General features: G+C 34.2%; 1 protein-coding gene across 2 annotated transcripts in view; it reads right to left on the bottom strand.

Annotated features, from left to right (window-relative positions):
- Nucleotides 1-25059, bottom strand: part of GRIK2 (glutamate ionotropic receptor kainate type subunit 2) — a 1061838-nt gene that overhangs the window by 377492 nt on the left and 659287 nt on the right. For both annotated transcript variants that reach the window (XM_038554811.1, XM_038554812.1), the window contains one exon: nt 22495-22752. In XM_038554811.1, coding sequence (XP_038410739.1) covers nt 22495-22752 — 258 coding nt within the window. The remainder of the gene's footprint in view (nt 1-22494; nt 22753-25059) is intronic.

The following is a 25059-nucleotide window of genomic DNA, read 5'->3' as shown; positions in this document are numbered from 1 at the left end:
ATTCTCTTCAGAATATAAGCATATTGTTATTTAATTTTAAATAAATTTTCTCTTGACATTAATTTCCCCACCAGCTATGCCCTTATCCATCTGCTTTCTTTTGTAGGAAAAAAAAAAAAAAAAAGAAAGCTCCTAGACAGAGTTACCTATATTCACAGTCTCTGATTTCTCAACTCCCATTCTCACTTAAGCTCACTCTAATCAGGAGTTTGTCCCTACCACTCACTTCCCTGAAACTGTTCAACATCACCAATGGTCTCCAGGTTGCTAAATTCCATGGTCAAGTCTCAGCCTTCATTTCACTTGACATATCAGCAACAAAGCTCCCTGCTTCTTGATAGGATTTCTTCACTGATTTCTGGGATATCTCATACTCTTGGTTTTCACTTTATCTTACAGACATCTCATCTCCCAGACTTCTTTTAGTTATTTATACTCATGGTGATCTCACCCAGTTTCGTGGTTTTAATACATCTTCAAATGAATATTTCAGCCCATACCCCTACAGGATCTCCAGACTCCTATACTATAATCAACTGCTTATTCCATCACATCTCTATTTGAGCATTAGTAGACACTCAAATTTAACATATCCAAAGCTATACATTCTGTTTCATTCTCAGTTCATTCCCACCAGAGTCACTGGTGAGAATTTCATTACTCAAGTTCCACGTTCAAACATTTCCCTTGCTTGTTATGCTCTTCTCCACATGGCTTGCTCTATTTTGACCACCCTATTTAAAATTGTGGTCTTCTCCTTTTATGCTTCAGATTCCTCTTATATTGTTTTATTATTTTTTTTCTATTGCACTTTTACCCTCTAACATCCTATGTAATTTATATTTTTATGACACTGCTTGCTTACTCTCTGTCTTCTACTAGAATATAAACTCCATGGAGGCAAGGATTTTTGTCATTATTTCTTGGATGCATCTCAAATGATTAGAGCATATCTAGTACATGATAGATGTTCAAAAACATTTGTTTAATGGATGGATGAATTACATGATCTTTAATCCCAAGAAGCTTGCAGTCCATTTGGAGAAATAAATTATATGTTGAAAAAAAAGAAAGTTTGCCAGGCAGAATGTGCCAAGTGATAAGTGAGGAGAATAGACCCAAAGTGCTAAGACATTGTTTTTTCTAAGGCTTCAGAAGATTGGGCTCAATTTGAATAATTCATTCCGGGGGAAAATTGATCATAATCTAGGGAAGTGAGGATGGAGTAAAACATTTTAGATGAGAGCAATTTAGGGCCTCAATGCCATTGCATTTCTGAATTTAAAAGGAAGCTATTTGTTGCCAAAAAAAAAAAAAATACAAAAAGAGTTTGTTCCAACTGGAGGTCTCTTTCTTCTTTGTCTACAAAACTGCAAAACAATACCCCACTAATGGGTCTTTTGGTTAATGCATATGCAGTGGTTGTTACTAGGTGCTGGGGGTGGGTGTACAGAAGGAAAGAAAATATCCTGTCTGTAAACCTCATTTCAAATCAGATTTGTTTCCCAAGTCAGTTAACTGCAAAATAAAAAGGAAAGGGAATTAAATAGTTACTTAGAAACAAAAGAAAAAAATGTAAGTGGGCCAAGGGAAAAGCTTTTAGCGAATGTGAAAAAAATCACGCTGGCACTGATGATGGGCCACTTAGGAGTGATTATTTCTAATGGAGCAAAGAGGGCCAGTGGGTGCTGTGAGGTGCAGGCTAGAGGCTCCTCAAAGAGACCCTGGGCTTCCTGACTGTCACTTTCTCCTGGGGCCAGGGCAGACTTTCTGTCAATGCACCCCCACGCCTGCATCAGCTGTTCCTAATACAGCCAATTATGAATTGAAACCATATGGGGTACAGCTTTTCTTTGTCCACTGAGTATTTTTTCAGAGGCAGTTGAGGGCTAAACTGAAATGGAAGTGGATAAATTTATCCTTGCCCCAAGACTTCCCTCTTGTCCTTCCTTTCTCATCAGTGACACCCGCTAATGCTTCAGGAACCAAATGGACTCCAGACTTTTCCCTCTCCTAGTCAAAGAGAGGAAGATATGTTTCTGATCATTTAGACTGACATCTTTACTAATTGGTTTCTAATCTTTCCACTCTTGGGGATTATTAGTGTTTTAAACCTTTGCTCTTCAGTTGTGAGATCTAAAAAAAAAAAAAAAAAAAAATCTGTCTATTTTGGAAGGTTAAGGAAAATTTAAGCATCTCAATTAATTCTAAGAATGGAGTCTAACTTGCTTTCAGGTTGCTTTGGTCAAAGGAAATAGCAATTTGTCTGGATCTCCCAGGAAGGCCTGTTGTAAGGAAATTGCCAAGGAGCACGGAATCACTTTTAACAGCATGAAGCAGTCCTGGAAGATCTAGTGATGACACAACTCTCCTGGGCTTCACTGGTCTCATTTGCAGCCCTAAGGTGCAGTCTCTGCTCAGACTTGGTACTGAGGATCCCCTTGTACCCTTTTGCTCATCTTATATAACCTCCTTTTCTTCCCTTCCTCAGCCACCTGATATCAGCCATCAATGATCCAGGGCTCATATTCTGGGCTTTCTCCCTTGACTCTTGGCTGGTATCCCCATCTGATTCCTTTGATTCTACCCTGAAGCACGGTGACCCTGTTGGTACCTTGAACATTTTATAAACTCATTTGCCCATTTTCTGTAAATCTCAAATCTCCAAGTTCATTATAGGCAGGATGTGCAGAATAGTTTAGGAAGTAGACACAGTTCTAATAATTTATGAGAATATAAGTAGAAGCTCAAATGTGGCTTGTACTTTTATGTGGACTAGAATAATCTCTGAAAATCTAGGCAGATAATCAGCTAGTAAACATCTTTTAGTTGTATCAACTGTTGGTGGATGTCTATGAGGAAATTGATTGTGAAACATTTTTAATATTACCCCAACCTACTGTGGCCCAGAGGCAAAGTGATAGAATGGAAAAAGCATGGACTTTAGATTCAGCCAAGTACAGTAAGTACTAATGAAATGTGTGACCTTGGCCAAGTTACATAACTTCTTTACTTCTTCTGTGCTCTCTATGGTTTTTCTGTGCCTCCTGCAAGGATTAAATACCATGACAGGAATAAAAAATATGTATCATAATTAATGACACTATTATTATTTTGCTTACTTATTTATTTGCTTGCTTATTTGTTTGTTTGATTTTATTCCAGAATGAACTATCTCCTTGGAGGGAAGTAAGAAGGGGAAATAGAAAGGAGCATTTGTAAAGAGAGTGGTTCTGGTGATTATTCAGAATATGTAGTCCCTTTAGTTCCTATAATTTTTAAAAGTATAATTACTATTATCTCAAATAGTAAATACATAGAATTATAGGTTGATAAACAACCCTTATAGCTTTAAACTCAAGCCTTAGTTTATCATGTAAATCTCTGCATTAAGGACATTGAAGAGCAATAGTACACAGTATCTTGACCTATAGCTAAAAAATCATTTTAAAGGAAATTTTCATATCTACTTACCAGAAAAATCATGGCAATTCAGTGAAACTATCTCTATACACATAGGTAATAAGCCCTGCAATTTGTGGTTTCTAATGATCTACTAGAAACCAGAGTAGATCTTTAAGAATCTGAATGAATAGTTTATGTGATCTTTGGTCTAATTCAATCTCAAATATGTTCTTTATTTTTGTACCTCTAGGACCTGGAACAGTGCCAGGCATTTAGCAGATGACTAAAAAACGCTCATATGACCATTAGAATAGAGATATTGCTACCCAATCCTTTTTTTAAAAAAATTAAATTTGTTTTTTTAATTTAAATTCAATTTGCCAACATATAGTATAACACCCAGTGCTCATCCAATCAAGTGCCCTCCTTAGTACCCGTCACCCAGTTACCCCATTACCCCAACCACCTCCCTTTTGTTTGTTTCCCAGAGTTAGTAGTCTCTCATGGTTTGTCTCCCTCTCTAATTTTTCCCCACTCAGTTCCCCTCCTTTCCCTTATAATCCCTTTCATTATTTCTTATATTCCACATATAAGTGAAACCATATGATGATTGTCTTTCTCTGATTGACTTATTTCACTGATAGCTACCCAGTCCTAATTGTATTGAGCCTGTGTATATTAATTTCTAGTTATAGACAGACTTTTTAAAGATTTTATTTATTTATTCATGAGAGACACAGAGAGAGAGAGAGGCAGAGACACAGGCAGAGGGAGAAGCAGGTTCCATGCAGGGAGCCCGACATGGGACTCGATCCCGGGACTCCAGGATCACACCCCGGGCCAAAGGCAGGTGCCAAACCACTGAGCCACCCAGGGATCCCCTATAGATAGACTTCTAACCCACACTTATCTACATACATATCGTAAATATGCAATGTATTTAACAAAAAACTGCCTAGGAATATACTAGGAGAAGCCAGTGGATCTTCATCAGGAATGATGTTGCCTCCTGCAGACATCTGGCAATATCTAGAGATATTTTTGATTGTCAGAACTAAGAGTGAAGAATGCTACTGGCATTTAGTGAGTAGTGGCCAGGGATGCTGCTAAACATCCTACAATGTACAGAACAGCTCTCCTTACAGGAAAGAATGATCTGGTCCCAATAGTATCAAGGACAAAACTCTGACCAAAAGCAATGGATATTTAAGACTGGTATGTAGCACATCACTACTGATGTACTTTCTGGTTCCCATGCCGAGTGTTTTATGTACTCATCCATAATATGTGTATTCCAGCCATTTAGGTAGATTTCCATTATCTAACTTTACTTTGCCTTCCCTTTTACAATACGGCAGAAGCTATTCATCTCTAGTTAAAAAAAAAAAAAAAAAAAAAGCAAAGGACTGAGTGAGTTGTATGAGGGACATTATGCATCCTTTCTATAGTAACACTCTGTTGGTTTCAGATACAATCTTTATCTCTGTAGAACTGGAGATACTATATGCCATTTACTCATCTCTGCTTATCTCCCATTTTTGTTTGTCTGGCTGCAGTTTTGTAATGTCATAAACATAAAACAAAAACAGGCTTAATGTGCATTTCTATAGCCTAGGAGAAAACTTTGGGTCTTCAAAAACCCATATAGTGCAAAAGTTGCAAAGATCATATCATTATTACACCTGTTTAATGCTTCCTGTAGACTTTAGCACTTCTCCACCTAAAGCCAATTGTCTACATCAGAGCATAGTCATGCAGAGATACGCACAGATAAACCCTGGGTCCTACTTTATCTTCAGATGCTAAGTCCCTTCTTACCTGTCAATATGTAAAGAAGTCTATGTATTTATGTCAATACCTCTTACTTGTGGTTGCTGGTTTTTCCTTACTTGTGTCTATTGTGAGAAGATAGAGAGTTGTAATGAAGAACATGAATGCCAGATTCAACATTTGGGGTTCAGATGCTGATTCTGACACTTGGTAGTATTTTACCTTGGAACATTTCTTTACAACTTAGATTCCACATTTGTTTAAATGGGAGCAATAACAGTTGTTGTGAAAATAGAAAAATGAGGAATGTGTGCTAAGTACTTAGATTGCAACTGTCATGCAGCAAGTTCTCAATAGCAGTTGTCATGATAATCCATATTGATATTTATCCCTCATGCATTATTTATATCTTTCCTTTCTCTCTTTTTTGTGTTATTAGAAATGGGATAATTTCCTCTCCAAATGTCTCTGTTCTCTACTTCGTATATATTCCTGGTTGAAGACTGAAAACTTAAAGATGATTCTGATAGAGAGAAATGTAGCAATTTTAATAACCTGCCAGGAAATTTACCGTATCCTGTTAACAAAGAATTTCAAAAGTCATCCTCAAATTTCTATAGTGATATCTAGTGATATTCTGTAGTGATATGTAGTGATGTAGGAACAGAATATTTACAGAAATGCTGTAACAGAAAGCAATCTGATATGTTATCCTTGCTTATTTTGCTTTTAATTTTTTCTAGTATAAAGTGCACATATTTGAAGTGCAAAATTTGATTGGTTTTGACATCATGAAATTATCACTGCAGTCAAGGTAATATTTCCATCACCCACTAAGATTTCCTTATGCCTCTTTGTAATTATGTTTATTTTTTACTTTATCATAAGGCCAGGAGGTAAAAATTAATTAGATTTAGATCAACACAAGTAAATCTTGCACTTTCTCTATTAGATATACACATTTGTGTAATTATAACTAAATTATACTTAAAATTAAATATCCATAAAAATAACAAAAACTGTTCCTTTGAAATCCAAGTAGGGCATGTAATTGTACCACAACATAGGTTCTTGGAGCCATAACTGTAGTATTTACTCATCTATTTACTCAACAAATATGCATGAAGCACCAACTATGAATCAGCTACTGTTCCAGAGGGGAGAACACAGTGCTAAAGAAGATGAATTCACTGGAATGACTTACTAGAGAAAAAAAAAGGAATAATATAAAAATCTTATGGGAAGAGTAGAAAGTTCCAGACTATTTTTTTCTCTAATGTAATGAAAAAAAGAAATGGCAGAAATAGAAAATACTCTTCATAGCATTGAATAGCGATAGGTTTTTGTCATCTACAAAAAGATCATAAGTATCATTTGTATGTAATCAGGCTTTAATAACAAAGTCAGATTTTTATATTTGACTCTAGTGTTAGAGGGACAGTAGACAGCAAAAGTACTATTCATCTTCAAAGTAAATGTATAGCAACAAATTTTAAAATATTCTATTAACATCAAAATTCTTTTTTTTTTCAAAATTCTTATAGAGACAATAGGACTAATAAAAAGCAATGAAGTTCAAGATTTTTTAGATAATAATTAAATAAAAATTCATCAACTTATAAAATCAGTTCTATAAAGAAAATTTTCAACCAGTTAAACAAGGATAGATAGATAGATAGATAGATGGATAGATAGATATAGATATTTTATATGCTCCAGTTTTGTTGAACAAAAGTGGTTTACATATTAAAGGTATCAGATATTTTAAAAAGTTAATAAACAAACCTTAAAAGCAAAACAGAACCTTTAGCATTTAGCTTACCACGTGACACTTATTTATATATATTGCCTTATGTCAATCTAAAGCAACCCTGTTATGTATTATGTTTTCCTATTTAAGGCAGAAATTGATGACAGCCAGGTGACATATTTGGGGACAGAAATCTATAGTCCTTTGATTACAAGGTGGGTCATAATACAATAGTCAATGACAGCAAAGCTAATCTTCTGAGAGAGATAGCAAGAGTATATAACTTCAGTGAGGTGAACATATGTCACAATTAAGTTAATAATTGACACGATGAATTAAACTTCTGTATAAAACAAATATGTTTTTAGAGATAAATATCAAAATAGTTAATGGTCCTTTTTTGGGGGGGGGTAATATTATAGCTGATTTAATGTTTTCCTTTTTCTCTTATCAAGTCTTTTTATAGCCAATATGCCTTACTTTTTCTCCCCAGTCAGGATAGGCTACATTATATTGTGATAAAAACAGCCCCAAATCTCAGAGGCTTAACAACATATAAGTTTATTTCTTTTTCCGATAACTTGGTTATCATGTATTGGTAGGATAGCTCTGCACATTGTAGTTACTCCAGGACCTCTATATACATGCTCATCACCATCATGGCATGGAGAATAAAATGTGACATTGATCAGCGGTTCCTAAAACATCCACTAAGAGGTGATTCAGTAATTTTTGCTCATGTTTCCTTGGTGAAAGAAAATCATGTAACTTTGCCTAGCTTCAAAGAGGATGAAAAAAGGCAAGCCAATTCTGTGCCTAAAGCAGAGCCAGAAATATTTGGTGAATAGTGCTAATAACTATAAAACTTAGTAACGCTATAATTTTCTTTTTTTTTTTAAGATTTATTTATTTATTCACGAGAGACAGACACTGAGAGAGAGAGAGAGAGAGAGAGAGGCAGAGACATAGTCAGAGGGAGAAGCAGGCTCCTCACAGGGATCCCAGTGCCGGACTTAATCCCAAATCCCAGGATAATGCCCTGAGTCGAAGGCAGCTGCCCAATTGCTGAACCACCCAGGTTCCCAATAATGTTATAATTTTCTAAAATGTGTTGTATAAGTTTTAGAAAATCTTATTTAAAGTTAATTAAATCAATTTTAAAATCAAGTTTAATGACTCCTAGTAACCATCTTATGAATCCTAAACCAAGTTTATCCCTGGGAGGGACAGGGAACCTGCTCGTGCCTCCAACTTGTCCAGGGATAGTCTGAGTTAGCTTTTTCCACAGAGTTCCTTTGATTAACCCCTCTCTCACTTCATTTTATTTTATTTATTTTATTTTATTTTATTTTATTTTATTTTATTTATTTTATTTTTATTTTCTTACTTACTTATGAGAGAGAATGAGGATGTGCGGTGGGGAGGAACAGAGTGAAAGAGAGACAGAGAGAAGACTTCCTGCTGAGTAGGAAGCCTGATGCAGGGGTTGTTCCCAGGACCCTGGGACTATGATTTGAGCCAAAAATAGACACTTAACCTACTAAGCTGTCCAGGTACCCTTAACCTCTCTTACTTCTTAAATGTTTTTCTGGTGTGATTTTAGGACATGCCAGACCCTTCATGATCTCTTTTGAACTACTTGTTCTTATTATTGGGCGCCCCTTAGCCAACAAACCCTGTTTTTCAACCACAGTAAGTATGTTATCATGCTACAAATGCACCATAGTGTTTGATAGCTGGGCATCTTTGCATATTCTATCCTACCCACTATCTTTAACATGTCTCGAGACATACTTTAAATGTCAGGTATATTCAGTTTCTTTAACCAGGTGATTTTCTTGCTCTCACTACTATTTGGTCATAACACTTATATGTTACTCTTTCAGTGCTTAGCATTATGTTTAGCATAATGTTTTTGCAATACCACATTTTAAATATTTGGAGAATAGGAAATGTTTGATTCCTCTTTGAATAACAAAGTGCTTGTTAATGAATTAGTTTATGGAATCAGTAAATGTCATCAGTATACAATAAGTTTATGAAGAGGGAAATGATTTTCAAAATAATAATTGTCTTCAAATATGTTTTCAAATTAAATATGATATTACAAGAGTTAATAAGAGATAGCCTCCTCCATCTATCTTTGAAAACTGATGAAATGAGCCCAAATTAAAGAAGAATGGCAAAATCTAGCTGAAGCACCATATGAACTCTTTGGGGATCTAAAATCCATAAAGGTTCTATGTTAGTTGACTGGCTATCAAATAAACTAAGAAATTTAAAAATCAACGTATTTTTTGCAGAGTATACTTTAATATAACTCAAATTTGTCTAGATTTAGAAAATCTGAGTATATCACCCAAAGCAATTTACAGATTTGAGGCAATCTCTATTAAAGTCTGAATGGCATTTTTTGCAAAAATATAAAAATCCATCCAAATATTCATTCAGAATTTCAGGAGATCATAAATTTAGGTGTGACTATATGAACTGCTTTGGTTGATGAAATGTAAGCAATAGCATTGCTTATTTTTAGGTAGAAATTTTTGCCTGGCACTTAATTCTCCAGCTTACCCATTCTCTGCCATAGCAGTTGTGCTATAAACTCAAATCATCCTAAAATTCTGAGCCAAAATATCAGAGATAGCTGCCCTGGAGAATTATTTAGATTTACAGTAGACCTTACTTTTGTGAGACATAAAATCTTGTTCTATTTAGTCACTATGATTTGGGGAATGATCTTTCCTAGAGCATAACCTAGTCTGGTGGTTTTCAAACTTCTTTCTGTATGCATTGAAGTCATTAAGAAAATGTGTTAAAACACTGCTTGCTGGCCTTTCTCCCAGTTTCTGATTCAGTAGGTGTAGAATGTGGCCTGAGAGTTTTTCTTTCTAATAATTTCTCAGGTGATCATGCTGCTGCTAGTCTATTACCCATTTTGAGAATCACTGATTCACCAAATCTTAAATAATATGCAAATTATGAAATTTTGAAAAATACTTGACAGTAAGTCAAACTTGGCAATATTACAGACAAAAGCATACTTTTATAGATTAAAATAAGTTAAAAATTTTAAGCAAACATAGAATGGTTTCTTTGTGATTTAACATTGATAAAATTAATAATCACTTATCAAAAATATTTATCCAGTTGTCTGAACATCTCCACACTGGGTGGTTTTAATTTCTGTTGAAAACTCTCGTCCGTAGAGTATTTTAAACAGTCTTAAATTAGTTTTAATATGGAGGAAGAACATTATACCATAAATATAGTAAAAACTATCAAGTGTAAATAAGATTTAGAATCATCTAGCATTGATATAATATCTGTTTCAGCAAATTTATAAATAATTTTACTTTTTAATTTAACTTTAAAGAATTTTGCAAAAGAGTATTAATTGCATGACTAATGATTCTGATTTGTCAATTAAGCGCTCAAAAAAATTTCCTGTTCCATTTTCACAATGAACTTTTTATCCTTTTATCCAATTGAAATAATTGGGTTGGCATTAAAGAAAGAAAATTAAGTCAGCCCTTGAAATCTTAACACTAACTTGTTAATTACCCCCATTAATTACACAATGAGGAATGACAAGCAATAATTCCCTTTCCTAAAGTGTGGCTGAAGGTCAGAGAGCTCTTACTGGCATATTGAGAAACCAAAGCAAATGATTCAAATTTTTTCTTTTAAATACTATCAGATGTGGGATCCCTGGGTGGCGCAGTGGTTTGGCGCCTGCCTTTGGCCCAGGGCGCGATCCTGGAGACCCGGGATCGAATCCCACATCGGGCTCCCGGTGCATGGAGCCTGCTTCTCCCTCTGCCTGTGTCTCTCCCTCTCTCTCTCTCTCTCTGTGTGACTATCATAAAAATAAATAAATAAATAAATAAATAAATAAATAAATAAATAAATACTATCAGATGTCATTAGAAGCTCAGCCAAGGAACTAATGTGGGGTTTTCTTGTTTTTTTAAGATTTTATTTATTCATTTTCGAGAGACAGAAGGCAGTGGGGAGGGGCAGAGAGAGAGGAAGAGAAAAACTCAAGGAAGCTCTGTGCTGAGAGTGTAGTCCTATGAAGGGCTTGATCTCATGACCTGAGATCACGACGTGAGCTAAAACCAAGAGTCAGATGGTCAACCAACTGTACCACCCAGGTACCCCCTAAATTAATGTTTTAAATGTAATCTTCAAACATAATTTTTATCTATTCTTTTTTTTTAAATTTATTTATTTATTTATGATAGTCACAGAGAGAGAAAGAGAGGCAGAGACACAGGCAGAGAGAAGCAGGCTCCATGCACCGGGAGCCCGACGTGGGATTCGATCCCGGGTCTCCAGGATCGCGCCCTAGGCCAAAGGCAGGCGCCAAACCGCTGCGCCACCCAGGGATCCCGATTTTTATCTATTCTTAAAGGAAATAGTTTTATTATATATTAAGAAGTAATGATTCCATTGTATACATAAACCACATCTTCTTTATCCATTCATCTTTCGTTGGACACCGAGGCTCCTTCCACAATGGAATATTACTCAGCCATTAGAAATGACAAATACCCACCATTTGCTTCAACGTGGATGGAACTGGAGGGTATTATGCTGAGTGAAGTAAGCCAGTCGGAGAAGGACAAACATTATATGTTCTCTTTCATTTGGGGAATATAAATAATAGTGAAAGGGAATATAAGGGAAGGGGGAAGAAATGTGTGGGAAATATCAGAAAGGGAGACAGAACGTAAAGACTGCTAACTCTGGGAAACGAACTAGGGGTGTTGGAAGGGGAGGAGGGCGGGGGGTGGGAGTGAATGGGTGACGGGCACTGGGGGTTATTCTGTATGTTAGTAAATTGAACACCAATAAAAAAAAAAAGAAGTAATGATAATAGCAAAAACACAGAAAATTCAATTAAAAAATAGGCAGAAGATCTGAATATACAGTTTTTCAAAGAAGACATACAATGGCCAATAAATAGATGATAAGATGCTCAATGTCACTAATCATTAGGAAAATGCAAGTCAAAAGCACAATTTTATCACCTTATACCTATCTCGACGGGCCATCACCAAAAATAAAAGAAATAACAAATATTGGTGAGAATGTTTTGATTATTCATTTGCAAGGTTGGTAAGTTTTCCCTCAAATATGCTTTATATACCTTGCATTTAAAACAAGATACACATCAAAACAGAAAACTGTTTTAAAAGGCAGTTGTGTTAACCCATTCAAGATCTAAATTTTTGAAAAGTGTTTTTGGTGTAGGGTCAATTAATTTTTTTTCAATTCATTTTTAATCAAGTATCCAATAATTGATCTATAACATCTTGAGAAGTGGATATGTGCCAAACTTATTTCTTTTCTTCTTTATCTCAAGTCTCACTGCAATTTAAAATGAATGCTGCCTTTTTTCAAGAGTCAGTACTTTAGACCATAATCATTATTAAATAACTTATATAAAAATGAGTCTTATGTGGATAAGTCTTTACAGTGAGTTATTTTTAAAGAAATGACATTGTTGTCATTTTGCCATTAGTTTCTAGAGCATCCTAGAATAGTCAATAATGGAACATATACATGCAAAACAACATAAGCACATATACAAAAATATAAACACATATACACATATAAAACCAGTAATAAATATCACAAAAATCTTCAGTTACCCAAAATTCCTTCTCTAAACTAAAACAAAACAAAACAATGAAAATCTCCCTTTGCCTTGAAATTCTTTATCTCTTTCTCCCTTGATGCTTTTTTTTCTCCTTGCTTTTTGTCTGAAACACTCTTACCTTCAGATATTCCCATGGCATATTTCCTCAGCTCATTAAAGTCTTAGCTCAAATGTCACCTTCTAAGTAAGGTCTCAGTTTAATATTGTAATACTCCTTTGTACTCCCTGTACATCCCCTTGCTTTATCTCTCTCCATAACACTTATCACATTTGATACAATATAATATACAAATTTATTTTGTTATTGTTTATCACCCTTTACTAGAATATGAACTCCACAAGTCAAAGAATTTTTACCTGTTCACTCTTGTATCTCCAGAATCTAGAGAAATGGTGACACATAGTAAACGTTTGATTATTATTTGCAAACTAAATAAAGGAATAAACTTAAAATAAAACAAAGAGACAAACAAATAGGTGAATTAATTATAAAATATTTAGCATTCTCATGCCCAGGAAAGCATCACTCCTGCTAAACAGGTAACAGGAATACACTGAAAATAAGATTTACTACAGAACTGATGATGAATTATTTTATCTACCTAAGTCTTGCATCATACAAAGAATTGAATTATCAACTCACATGGGTAGGAGTCAGGGAAGGCTACTTCACATTTATACTTTGTAAGAATATTTTAAGGTACATCGTGAAGGTGAATAGCTCACCAAATGTAAAAGATGTATCAGGCAGAAGAGTTTGTGCACAGCAAAAAGACTTAAAACAGTAGAGCATGTTTGATAAGGAGGAACAATAATTACTCAAGGAAGGCTGTGGCATTAAGTATTGAGAGAAGAAATACCAGAAAAGCAAAATTAAAGAGGCATGAGAATGACAATGACAGAGGCTGCATGTGTCATGCTGAGAAATTAGAACTCATTCTTCCAAGAACTGAGGAATCCCCAGTGTTTTTTTGTTTTGTTTTGTTTTGTTTTTTAAATGTTTTATTTATTTATGATAGTCACACATAGAGAGAGAGGCAGAGACATAGGCAGAGGGAGAAGCAGGCTCCATGCACCGGGAGCCCAACGTGGGATTCGATCCCAGGTCTCCAGGATCGCGCCCTGGGCCAAAGGCAGGCGCCAAACCGCTGCGCCACCCAGCGATCCCCCCAAACAGTGTTAAGCCTGGGAATGACATCAGCAGATTGTCATTTCAGAAAAGAACATTTTGTCTGAATCGGATAGATGAATTTAAATATGGTACCAGGTTGACCATGGTCTAGGATGTATATAAATGTGCTAATTAGGATAGGTGGAGGGGATGGAGAATAAAGCTGAGTTTGAGAATTGTGAGATAAAAAATGAGAAGTATTAAGTGACCAACTGGAAATGAGGGATGAGAGGAAGACAAAAATTTAGCATGATCACTGCAGATGTGGCTGGCAAACCAAGAAATAGGGAAAAATCAGGAGAAAAAAACAAGTTTTGAAGTAAAGACAATGAGTTTGTTTTTTGTCATGTTGGATTAGATGTGCCCCTGAGACATCCAAACAAAGATGATCAATGGTGGCTGATCTATGAGTATGGAACATGGTAAAAACAACTGAAAGTGTAAATCAATTATCTATAGCATAGAGGCAGAGGAAGGTATAGGTTAGAGGAAAAGCTTGAGAGAGAATGAAGTAAATAAGCAGAGAACAAGATGGAAAAAACCTTGAATATCAGTTTTTAAGGAGTAGTGAAAGAAAAAGTTTAAGAATATAAAAATGGGAATAAATGGCTGAAAAGAAGGAGGTAACGATGAGAAAATGATAGCATACAAGCCAAAGTAGAATTATTTTATCCCCTGAAGAGGGAGTAGTCAGAACTGCCAAGTGCATCTGAGAGATAAGAGAAGCACTCCCCTTTCCCTTGCTGCGTAGAGGAGACAAACAACAGGAAAAGGCTAGAGGAAGAGTAACCACCAAGAGGCTAATGCCAGATTTATCGAATTCCAGATTTAAATTTAGGAAAACTGGCAGTGTCTGGCTATCACCAGGGAATTATTCTCACTTTATTATTACTATTTTTTTTTTCTCTTCCAACAAAAGCAAATACTGCTGATCACTGAGGTCTGGTATAAAGCCTGTCCCTTCTATTTTGTTAGATCTACACATATGTAGGCATATGAATTGTTTGATTGCGGTGGATTAGAAATTTTATTTTAATGTTTTAGGTAGGGTTGGCATATATTTTAAAACTTAAAAATTAGTTCTTTGAATATGTTTAAAAATACTCACTGTCATCTAATCAGAGCCCAAGTACTAATATTCCAAATAATTTTTATGCTTGCTTAAATAGGAATAAAGAAACTATGTTCAAGCAAAACCAACTTTGTGAAAACACTAATATACCAAACTATGTAATCAACTATATCCAAATAATTAGGCTTAACTCATAATTGCTAATTGTATGTGCACTTGGAATGAAAGAACTTGAAGGTTTGTACTTAGATTGTACAACATATAATCATCTTAGATCCAAATTACCCCACTTCCTGGAATAAAATTGAAATTATTTGGTTATAAGTTTTATAATACAAAAATTGTCATAGTATTGAAAATTAGTGTCTTCCAGGAATATATATTTTCATATTAACTTATTCTTTTGAATCATTTTATTTTACTTTATCCTATTTAAACACAGGTCCAAGATTTAAAAAATACTATTAATTGATTTTACACTTTATTAAACCAACTCCAAAAGCACACACAGATGTGTCTAGAACATAGTCTATACGTACACTTCATCCAAGCTATTAAAGTTAGTGAAGAAAGCATTTCTTCTTTTCTTTAGGATAAAGACCTTTTTTCTATATTCATATCATATAAATTAATCAAAGATCAGCCTGTTAAATATTAGACTTTAAAAATGACTGACTTCTTCCATTAGTTAAAATAATTTATATTATCTCCCTTAAATTTTTCCCATGTTTATATTGATCTCCGTGACTGCCTACTCACTAACATAATTGGATTTTCTTATACAATGACCTTGTTTTTTAGCACATTTTCTCTATTTCCTCATACCACAAGAATTACAAATGAAGGGCAGAACAAACGTCAATTGAAGTATTATATGCTCATTTTTTAAAGATTTATTTATTTATTTATTTATTTATTTATTTATTTATTTATTTAAGAGGGGTGGGCACAGAGGCAGAGACAGAGAGAATCTCAAGTAGACTCCCTGCTGAGCACAGAGTCAGATGCAGGGCTTGATCTCATGACCCCGAGATCATGACCTGACCTGAAGTAAAGAATTGGACACTTAACCAACTGAGCCACCAAGGGACCCCGATATGCCCATCTGAAAACTCCTGGTTCTCAAGATGCACGTATGATATACATCACTGGATGATTCCAAGGGAATATTTCATAGACACTTCAAGCTCACGTGTTAAGAACCAAATTTACCCTCTCCGAAATCTCTTATGCTTGTTTTCCCCTGTTAGGTAAATGTGGCAATGATTAACAGTCCAGACCAGAAACATAAAGGTCATTCTTATTTCTCTGTCTCCATCACTCCCTCTTCTTATTTACTTATTAAATCCTACAATCTGTATCCCCTAAATCTTCCTAGAATTCTCTACCTCAGTAGCATTCCATCAAAAACTACTTAGGTGAGACTGTTATCTTTTTAAAAACTTGACTAATTTAGAAATTCTCTTGCTTCTGGTCTTGCCTATTTCCCACCATATCCCAATAGCCCCAATATGTTCTTTATGCTATAGCCAGAGAATCTTTACCAAAAATAGTTCTGATTGTGTCATTTCTTTGCTTAAATTAAGGACAACAAAATGAATCAAATCAAAGAACTAACACTATATCACAGTATTTAATTAAACAGTGTGTTCTGAAATTGACTGCCTAGGATCAAAACCCAGGATCTACCATTTACTTGTTATGTAACCTTGGGCAAATTATCTCAACTCTCTGCATCTAAATTTTCTTATACTAAAAAAAATTGGATTAATAATTCCTTTTTCCTAGAGTATAATAAAGGATAAATAGCACATAGCCATGGCATTTGTATTATTGTAAGTTTTAAGCTACTGCTATGTGGGTTCTATGAAGCATGACAATAGTCCTCTAAGGTATGTATTACCTTCATTTTATAAATGCATCAACTCACTTTTAAAAGCAAGTAACTTGCTGAAAAGTATACAACAGAACCAAGATTTCAATGCAGAATGTTTTTACATCAAAGACCATAGTAAGCATGATTGTTCAGGCTTCTAGATGTCCCTCTCTCTAAGTTTTTTTCTGAGTTCAAAGGAAGGAAACTGAATGGGTATATGCCCATTTCTAAGATACACTCAATGATGGTTTGGGAAGCAAGGTCATATCATGCAAACATGACAGATATTGCTGTACCCATATAGATATCAGGGCAGAGGGGGAAGAAAAGACAGAGTGGTCAGTAAAAAGCTCTTTGTGATTTCTCCCATGCTGGCCTTTTATAAATTCTCCTCATTATTCCTCATCATCCTTGTTTATGAGTCTCAGTCATAATTAAGAAGTCTTTCATTTCCCCAAAAAACTAGCTCACTCAAGCACTGTCACATTTATACATTTTGCTCCCTTTGGCCTCTTCTCCATTTGAACCATTTCTACTTGTCCTTCATGAAAACTTTCTGTTAATACCACCTTGTCCAAAACTCTCCTCTCCCTTTACTAGGTAGCTTTAATTCCTTCCTCTTCTGAGCTACCATAATATTGTTCTCTTGCCTCTGTCTGCACTTGTTACACTGTCCTGATCACATGTCCTCTCTCCCTTTCACTTTACTCTGAGTCCATGGAGACAGTCCAAGTTTTATCTATAATACTGACCCTTATGCCTAACATACCACCTGACATACAGAAGATGCTTGATAATGACTGTCCAAATAAATAAATGAATAAATGTATATTTAATTGTATTTGAAATAGGATATAAGCACAATTCTTTGCTAGCTTTCTTACAAAATTTTTAAATGATAGAAGAAATCATGCCTATATATAATTTCTGAAAATTGTTGAATCTATTTATTCAATACAAGTACCAAAAATTTAACCTAAACTAACCTTGGGTAGATAACTTAATCCACTTGAGTTTCATCTTCTAAACAATGAATGCAATAATACTTCTTTAAGCATTCATTCCCTAAATATTTATTAAGATACACTCATGAGCCAGGGAATACCTAGGTGCTGATGACAGAATAATTAATAGCCTTAGGGTTCATTCTGCTCAGATGTGTGCTCAGATTTTCTTTCTTTCTTTCTTTCTTTCTTTCTTTCTTTCTTTCTTTCTTTCTTTCTTTCTTTCTTTCTTTTTTTTTTTTTTTGCTCAGATTTGATCTAGTGTAAAATACATCTAAGAAAAGTCATTCATAATTTGATGAATGTTCTCAAGTGAGGGTAAAGGGAGTGCCAGGTGCTAGGATGTGTTGGAGGAAACCTATTCCAGCCTTAGGACTCAGGGTTGGGGTAGACTTTCTTTGTGACACCTAAGCCAGATGGTATGCATGTGAAAATATGCGTGTGCACGTGTGTGTGCACAATTAGTGAGGACTGGGGGCTAGAAAAAGAAGTTTCTGAATAGGATTTTGGGCAACTTGAAAGAAGTTTAATGGCTCATCTGAAAAGACATAAGCAAGGAATTCAGACTCAAATGTCACTGAAGAGCTACAGGAACTAGATCATGTTAGGTCTTATAAGGCTGTTAAAAAAGTTTTGGCTTTATCCTTATAGCAATGAGAAGATATTAATAAGGATAATGGGTCACAGTTGTATTTTTTACATTATTTTAACTGCAGTATGGAGACAGGATCAATAGATGCAGGCTTGAAGTAGGGAGGCCAGTTAGAAGGCTGTTAGCGTAATCCATGTGAGAGATGATGATAATCTTGTCCTAAGAACTGCTAGAGACGATGGAAAAAGTAGATTTGAGAGACCATAGAGGTGTAGCATTGACAATTGTTAGAGCCTGATGTAGGGGCTTGAAGAAGGGAAGAAATGAAGGAAGATGTTCAGGTTTCTGTCTTAGGTTGTTAGTGGGCAGAAGAGCCAGTCACTTATTTCCTTTGGGACTCAAAATTGTTTTGATGATTAAGTGAAACAGTTTATATAATAGCAACTATCACAATGCCTAGTGCCTTATAGCTCTTTTCTGTAGTTATTTTCATTCTATTCTTCTCATTTCCAAAGTTGTACCAGTCATTTGGTAGCAAAATTGGGAATAGAATTCCAGGCTTCTGTTTACCAGTCCAGAGTTCTTTGTTAATGGACTGCTGGTCTATAAACAAAGATGAAACACAGGGATTTTAAAGCAAATATTCAGAACTTATCCTGGAATTGCTTACGAGCTGACAGCTATCCAACTTATTTTTAGTTTATATTTAAAGTGAATCATATGTTCCAAAATGACTGACAGAAACACAGCTTTGTTTCTGAAGCCAATTCTTCTCCATCATTTTTGGACATCATTCAGAGCTATAACAGACTTTCAGGGTGTTTAAAAGCATTCATCCACGACAACAACAAATGCTAATTATCATAAAAAATAAACAGCTCCTGTTAACATCATTCTAAGAATTTCTCCTACTCCAGCACTATATTTCATCTATCATCCCATCTGTTTTGGGGGTGGGAACAAAGACTGGAGGAAAGTATAATTATCATGTATCAAACTGGACAACATAACAAAATAGAAATGAATATAAATGGGAGGAATAGCATACATAATAAATAAATCTGGAAAGGGAAAAAGGAAATGTAAATAAAATGGCACAGTGTGTCCTGCAGTAAACAGCAGATACATAAGTCCATAATGGAGTCAATGATGTTTATCTTGCTAAGTATGAAGTGGATTTTCCCCCATTTCAGTTCACAGCCCTTGCTATAATCAGATTTCCTCCCACATGATCAAATAGGTATCTTGGTCACTTGGAAGTTTACAAATCCTCTCTGTTGAATTCTATCATTAAAATTTCACCTTGAGACTTTTTAAACCTACCTGAAAAGACAAAGAAAAGCTCACTTCCATATATTTATGAATGCATTTCAAAAGGAATCTTAGGGCCAGTTCTATCTTATAAAAATGTCAAGAATAGTCCACATTCTCAAAAGTGTGTTAAATTAAAAGAATTACATGTGGCCAGTTGCAAATGTAATTAACTCATAAATATAGTGAAAACATGGACAATCACGTATCCCAAAATAGGAACTAGAAGCTCAGCCAGGGCCAGGACTTGCTTTATTGGTATAAACACATCTGCATTGGTCCCTGGCATGTAGTAGGTACCTTACTCATATTCTTTAAATACTGCATGAAATAGAGCAATTATCAGCTTTTATTCTCCTCAGAGTACTTTTAAGGTCCACCTACTCTACAAATAATTCTGTAGTGACTCAGTATTAATATTTTAAAAATCAGATTTAGGAATCTCTAAGTATCGATGTCACTTTCAAAGTGAGGAGTATGCAAAGCTTATTTTAAATAGTAACAAATTATTTTTAAAAATTTAATCGGAGGTCAAATCTCCATTCAAAGTATATCCACTGGGGTCCCTGGGTAGCTCAGCGGTTTAGCGCCTGCCTTCGGCCTAGGGCATGATCCTGGAGTCCCGGGATCAAGTCCCACGTCGGGCTCCCTGCATGAAGCCTGCTTCTCCCTCTGCCTGTGTTTCTGCCATTCTCTCTCTCTCTCTCTCTTTCTCTCTCTCTCTGTCTCTCATGAATAAATAAATAAAACCTTTTAAAAAAAGTACATTCACTGAATTAACTACATTTATTTCTCTACTTAAATTTGTTTCAAAGTTATAAGTGTTTAGAATATTAAAGCAAAAGATCAATTACATATGAAGCTGTACTTTACCAAATTGTGATTTGATCTTGATCATAAATCCCATTATCTTTTTAGTCAATCACTCAAGAACTATATACATGAAATAAAAATGTCACAATACATATGTGCACACACAAACAGAACAGTGAAAAGGTGTTATATCAATACACATTTTGAACATTCCCTAATACCCTTCCTACCATAAGGAGTTTTACGATAATAAGAAATAAATACAAGTATCACATGTATACCATACACCTATATGCATTTGTATGTATGTATGTGTATATACCATTTATGTATGCATCATATATATAAAGACTTGTGATATTTGTTTTTTTTTTAAGACGTGATATTTGAACAGCATTCACCTGAATTAAGTCAGAGGGAATAGAGAAGTAAAGAACCCATGGATTCACAATATATGTGCATATATTTATGTTTCTGGATATGATCATTCATAAACATTTGTGGACCAATTTGTAGCTGAGGATGCCCTAGATCATCATATTATAAAACTCCAGATAGGGACACCTGGATGGCTCAGTGATTGGGTGTCTGTCTTTGGCTCAGGTCACGATCCAGAGTCCTGGGATCGAGTCCCACATCAGGCTTCCAACAGAGAGCCTACTTCTCTCTCTGCCTATGTCTCTGCCTTCTCTCTGTGTCTCTCATGAGTAAATAAATAAAAAATCTTTAAAAAAAAGAATCCCAGAAAAAGCAATCACATAGAATCTACCATTTATAACTTGACATACAGAACTTTATCAATGACAGAAAAGTAATGATTTGGGAGTAGACCATCATACAACAAACTTAATAATTCTAATTTGAGTTAAAAAACATATAAAAGGTACTTACTAAGTTATTTTTTGAAAAGCTTTTGATGTATTTCTAAGTTAAAATTATTTGTGAACACTTCACTTTTTAAAATCAGAAAAGTTAAATTATTTTATTAATGTGTATTGAGACTCAACCTTTATTAACCTGATGAAAGTATTTTTCAAATTATTTTCATTGTTTTCTCAGCCCTTACCTCCTTAGTCCCTAGTCTTCCTGGGAAAAAAAAATCTGTCTATTTGGTTAGTTTTATGGGCAAAGAGACTAATTCCTGCGCATAGTTCTAAATACTGCATGCATGAACAAAATATGCTACTAGATTACTCTGGGAGAATTAAAATTCAAATGAATTCCAATTTTTGAATATGAAAATTGAAAATTTTCAATTTCTGTTATTTCAATAATTACAGTGTAAATATGAAGGTATAGTGAAATGTCTTAGAATAAAATATTATTTTTGCATTTTATTTTAAAGACTATTTGAACCAATGATAATCATCTTAATGTAAAATTCCTATTAGTATGTAATAGCCAAAATAGTATAAACTTCTACCAATATAACTGCCAAGGAAAGTAAATATTTTATTTTTAATGTTTATTTTCATATATTTATCTATGAGATTTGTTTTTAATTGCTACTTCAAAACTACCATTCATATATAAAAATAATTACACTGAAACAAGAAAGCACAACCTCTAGCCAGTATTCATTAAAATATTCATCAAAGACACTGTAATTAACACCATGTAGAAAATTCGATTTTCCAAGTCCTTAAACTGTGTCTATCTACACATAAATTGTTCCAAAAACTGAGTATTTCAATGGGTATTAACTGTTTCAAAGTTGAAAAAAATGTTTCTTAAGCTTTAATAAGGTATACCGATATAAAAGTTAATATTTTTCATATACATTTTTTGCACATAAATAGCTAGAGAAAATATTAAGGCAAAATCATGAATTTCTTGATAAATTTCACTAACAGCCAGTCATAAAACTTTACCCTAGGAAACTATCCTAAACCTAGTAGAAGAATTCTTTGAATCAATATTTCAATATTGTATTTCACACTATCTGCACACTTCATCAAATATGATAGTTCATGCTAACTGATCCTTCACAGAAATCTTGAATAAGTTTCAAAATATTACGTGTATTTAAAGCATAGCCCTGAAGGCTACCAATTTTTCTTACCCGTGCTGTCATCATACACAACTGTGACAGTTTTCCACTTGAAGAACTGCACCAAATCCAAAATGGCACGGCTGAGTGAAGAGAAGTCTGGGTAAAGACTGACATAGAAGGAATCTTTGTTGTCTGACACCTGGTGCTTCCAGCGGGTCTGTATGTGGGGAACCCCCAGTGCGTTGCAGATGGATTGCACAGCATTTGCTGAAGAACTGTGCGAAGGCCCAAAGATGGCAGCCACCCCAAGAGACAGCTGATCACAGGCTGAAGAGGAGATAAAAGTCTGTCAATAATGAAGAGAGATGCAAGCTTGCCAACATTACCACATTATTATTGTAAGCCTGAAGGTTTATACTGAAGAAAGATTTTGTTTTCCTTATAAACAACATCTACTTTTAGGTAATTTTCATATTTTCTCTAACTCCAAACATTTTCAGTTTGTTAGGAGGGAAATGCTTCCAGACATCTGCAGCTCAATGTTCAAATAATTCTACAAATAATATCAAAAGAAGGAAAGAGGAAGAACATTCTAGAATTTAAGAAGGAAGAGGAGTGTTCGTCTTACAAAATTAGATTATATTAGGAGTTGGAGGAATAGGGTTCCTTCCCAAATTCACTGACTACCCTCTACAATTTTAAACTCATAATGGATGCCATTTGATTTCTCCTCTCCATCTAAGAAGCCAGGGCCACACATAGCTAAGTATTTATACATATCTGACAATATAGGTCAAACTATGCATACAAATACACATTCAAAACCTAATATGGCTCATTAAGGGTGATTTCATATGAATTAATCTCATTGAGTAGAAAGAATAAAATCATTAAATATTTAAATATCTTTATTTACTTGGCTTTTGTACATGTAGGTTTTTATATTGTTCTAAATTTTTTTTGAAGTTGTATTCACTCATAAGAAATTTTATTCGCATCAGTAATAATTGTAGTAATTAAGAAAGGCATAACCAAAGCGGAAGCTATTCAGATGAGAATAGATAAACTATGATAGGACTTCACATTCTATAGGTCTTCTGAAGTAACTAGGGAGTTTGGGCTTAGAAAGTAAATAATTATTGGAAATGTGAAAATCATCTTTAAATATCTGAAGATCTGGCTTATGAAAGAGGCTTCAGTTTGATTCATTTGGCTAGAAAAGGAAGAACTAGGTAAAGTGGTTAGAAGTTTCTCATAAATTTTGATACAATTTAAATTAAAAAAAAAGGAAATACAAAATGTCCAAAAATGGATGTCTGTTCCAAGAAACAATTGTTTACTCATCCCTGCAAATTCTTAAACAGGACTAAGTAGAGTTATTATTGAGATTTAGGCATCAGTTAGGTGCTCAGACTGAACTTCTCCAAAATAGTTTATAATTCAACTGTGTGAAATTTTCTGATATTTTCCTTCAGAGATTTTGCTGCATAAAACATAATGTGATGGAAGGATTCTTAAACATAGAGATATTTAGTAAGTAAATAAATTATAGTTGGAAAAAACTTACTTGTTTAAATTTTCTTCAAAAATTCCTGTATGGTCTAGGTAAATTTTTTAAATATGTAGATTCTTACTTTTTAAATATGATTAAAATTCTGAATCAGTAGTAAGATTGGAGTTTGAAATTTTTCACTAACATGGATTTTGATTCGTATACATTGAAAATAAAAGATCTTCCTTTACCAGGTTTTTGACAAGTCACAGATCAAAAAGAATTAAAAACCTTATAGTAGTTTATATACAATATCTGAATAAACTATTATAGAATATCTTAAATGTGTTTCAAATAAATAGTTTTTAGTTATCAGAAGACTCATTTAAAAGTGATATGATCCAAATAATAATTCAAGTTCTAATATATCAAAGTATCCACTGAACTAAACAGTATTACTAAAAATACAAAAACCATATATCAGAAAAAAATGTTAAAATTTAAGTATCTGATTTCTTATTCTTTTATTGCCTTGGAAAATATTTTGAAAAACTTTTTAAAATGTCCAATCAATTATTTAAATTATTTTATAATTAATCATTTATATATATATATATATAATATAATATAATATATATACTGAGCCACCTCAGGTTCAAAAATTATATCAGATTTCTGTCTTATATTATTCTTTTGCATACTCCTATGCCCTTTAACCAGTAATAATAGCTCAGTAAGCAAGAATTTCATGAGGTAAGACCCAAATGAAGACTTTTATGCTTTCAATATCTCATAAAGAAAGTTACTTATTATGTTTATTTGAGCTCTTCCTAGCTTCAGGCAAAAGTCATTTAGTGAATTTGATTTTCAATAGATCTTAATGGGTGACAAAATCTGTAAACCCCTTTTAATATTTTGGAAACCAAATGAGTTTAACACCTCATAATTCCTAAGATAGTAACCTGTTTTTTTGTTTGTTTGTTTTAATATTTTATTTATTCATTCATGAGAGACAGAGAGAGAGAGAGAGGCAGAGACACAGGCAGAGGGAGAAGCAGGCTCCATGCAGGGAGCCTGATGTGGGGCTTGATCCTAGGACTCCAGGATCACACCCTGGGCCAAAGGCAGGCACTAAACCACTG

The sequence above is a fragment of the Canis lupus genome, chromosome 12 (genome assembly GCF_011100685.1).
Source record: "Canis lupus familiaris isolate Mischka breed German Shepherd chromosome 12, alternate assembly UU_Cfam_GSD_1.0, whole genome shotgun sequence".
In the NCBI taxonomy this organism is placed as follows: Eukaryota; Metazoa; Chordata; class Mammalia; order Carnivora; family Canidae; genus Canis; species Canis lupus.
This window is presented reverse-complemented; position numbering and strand designations above follow the sequence as displayed.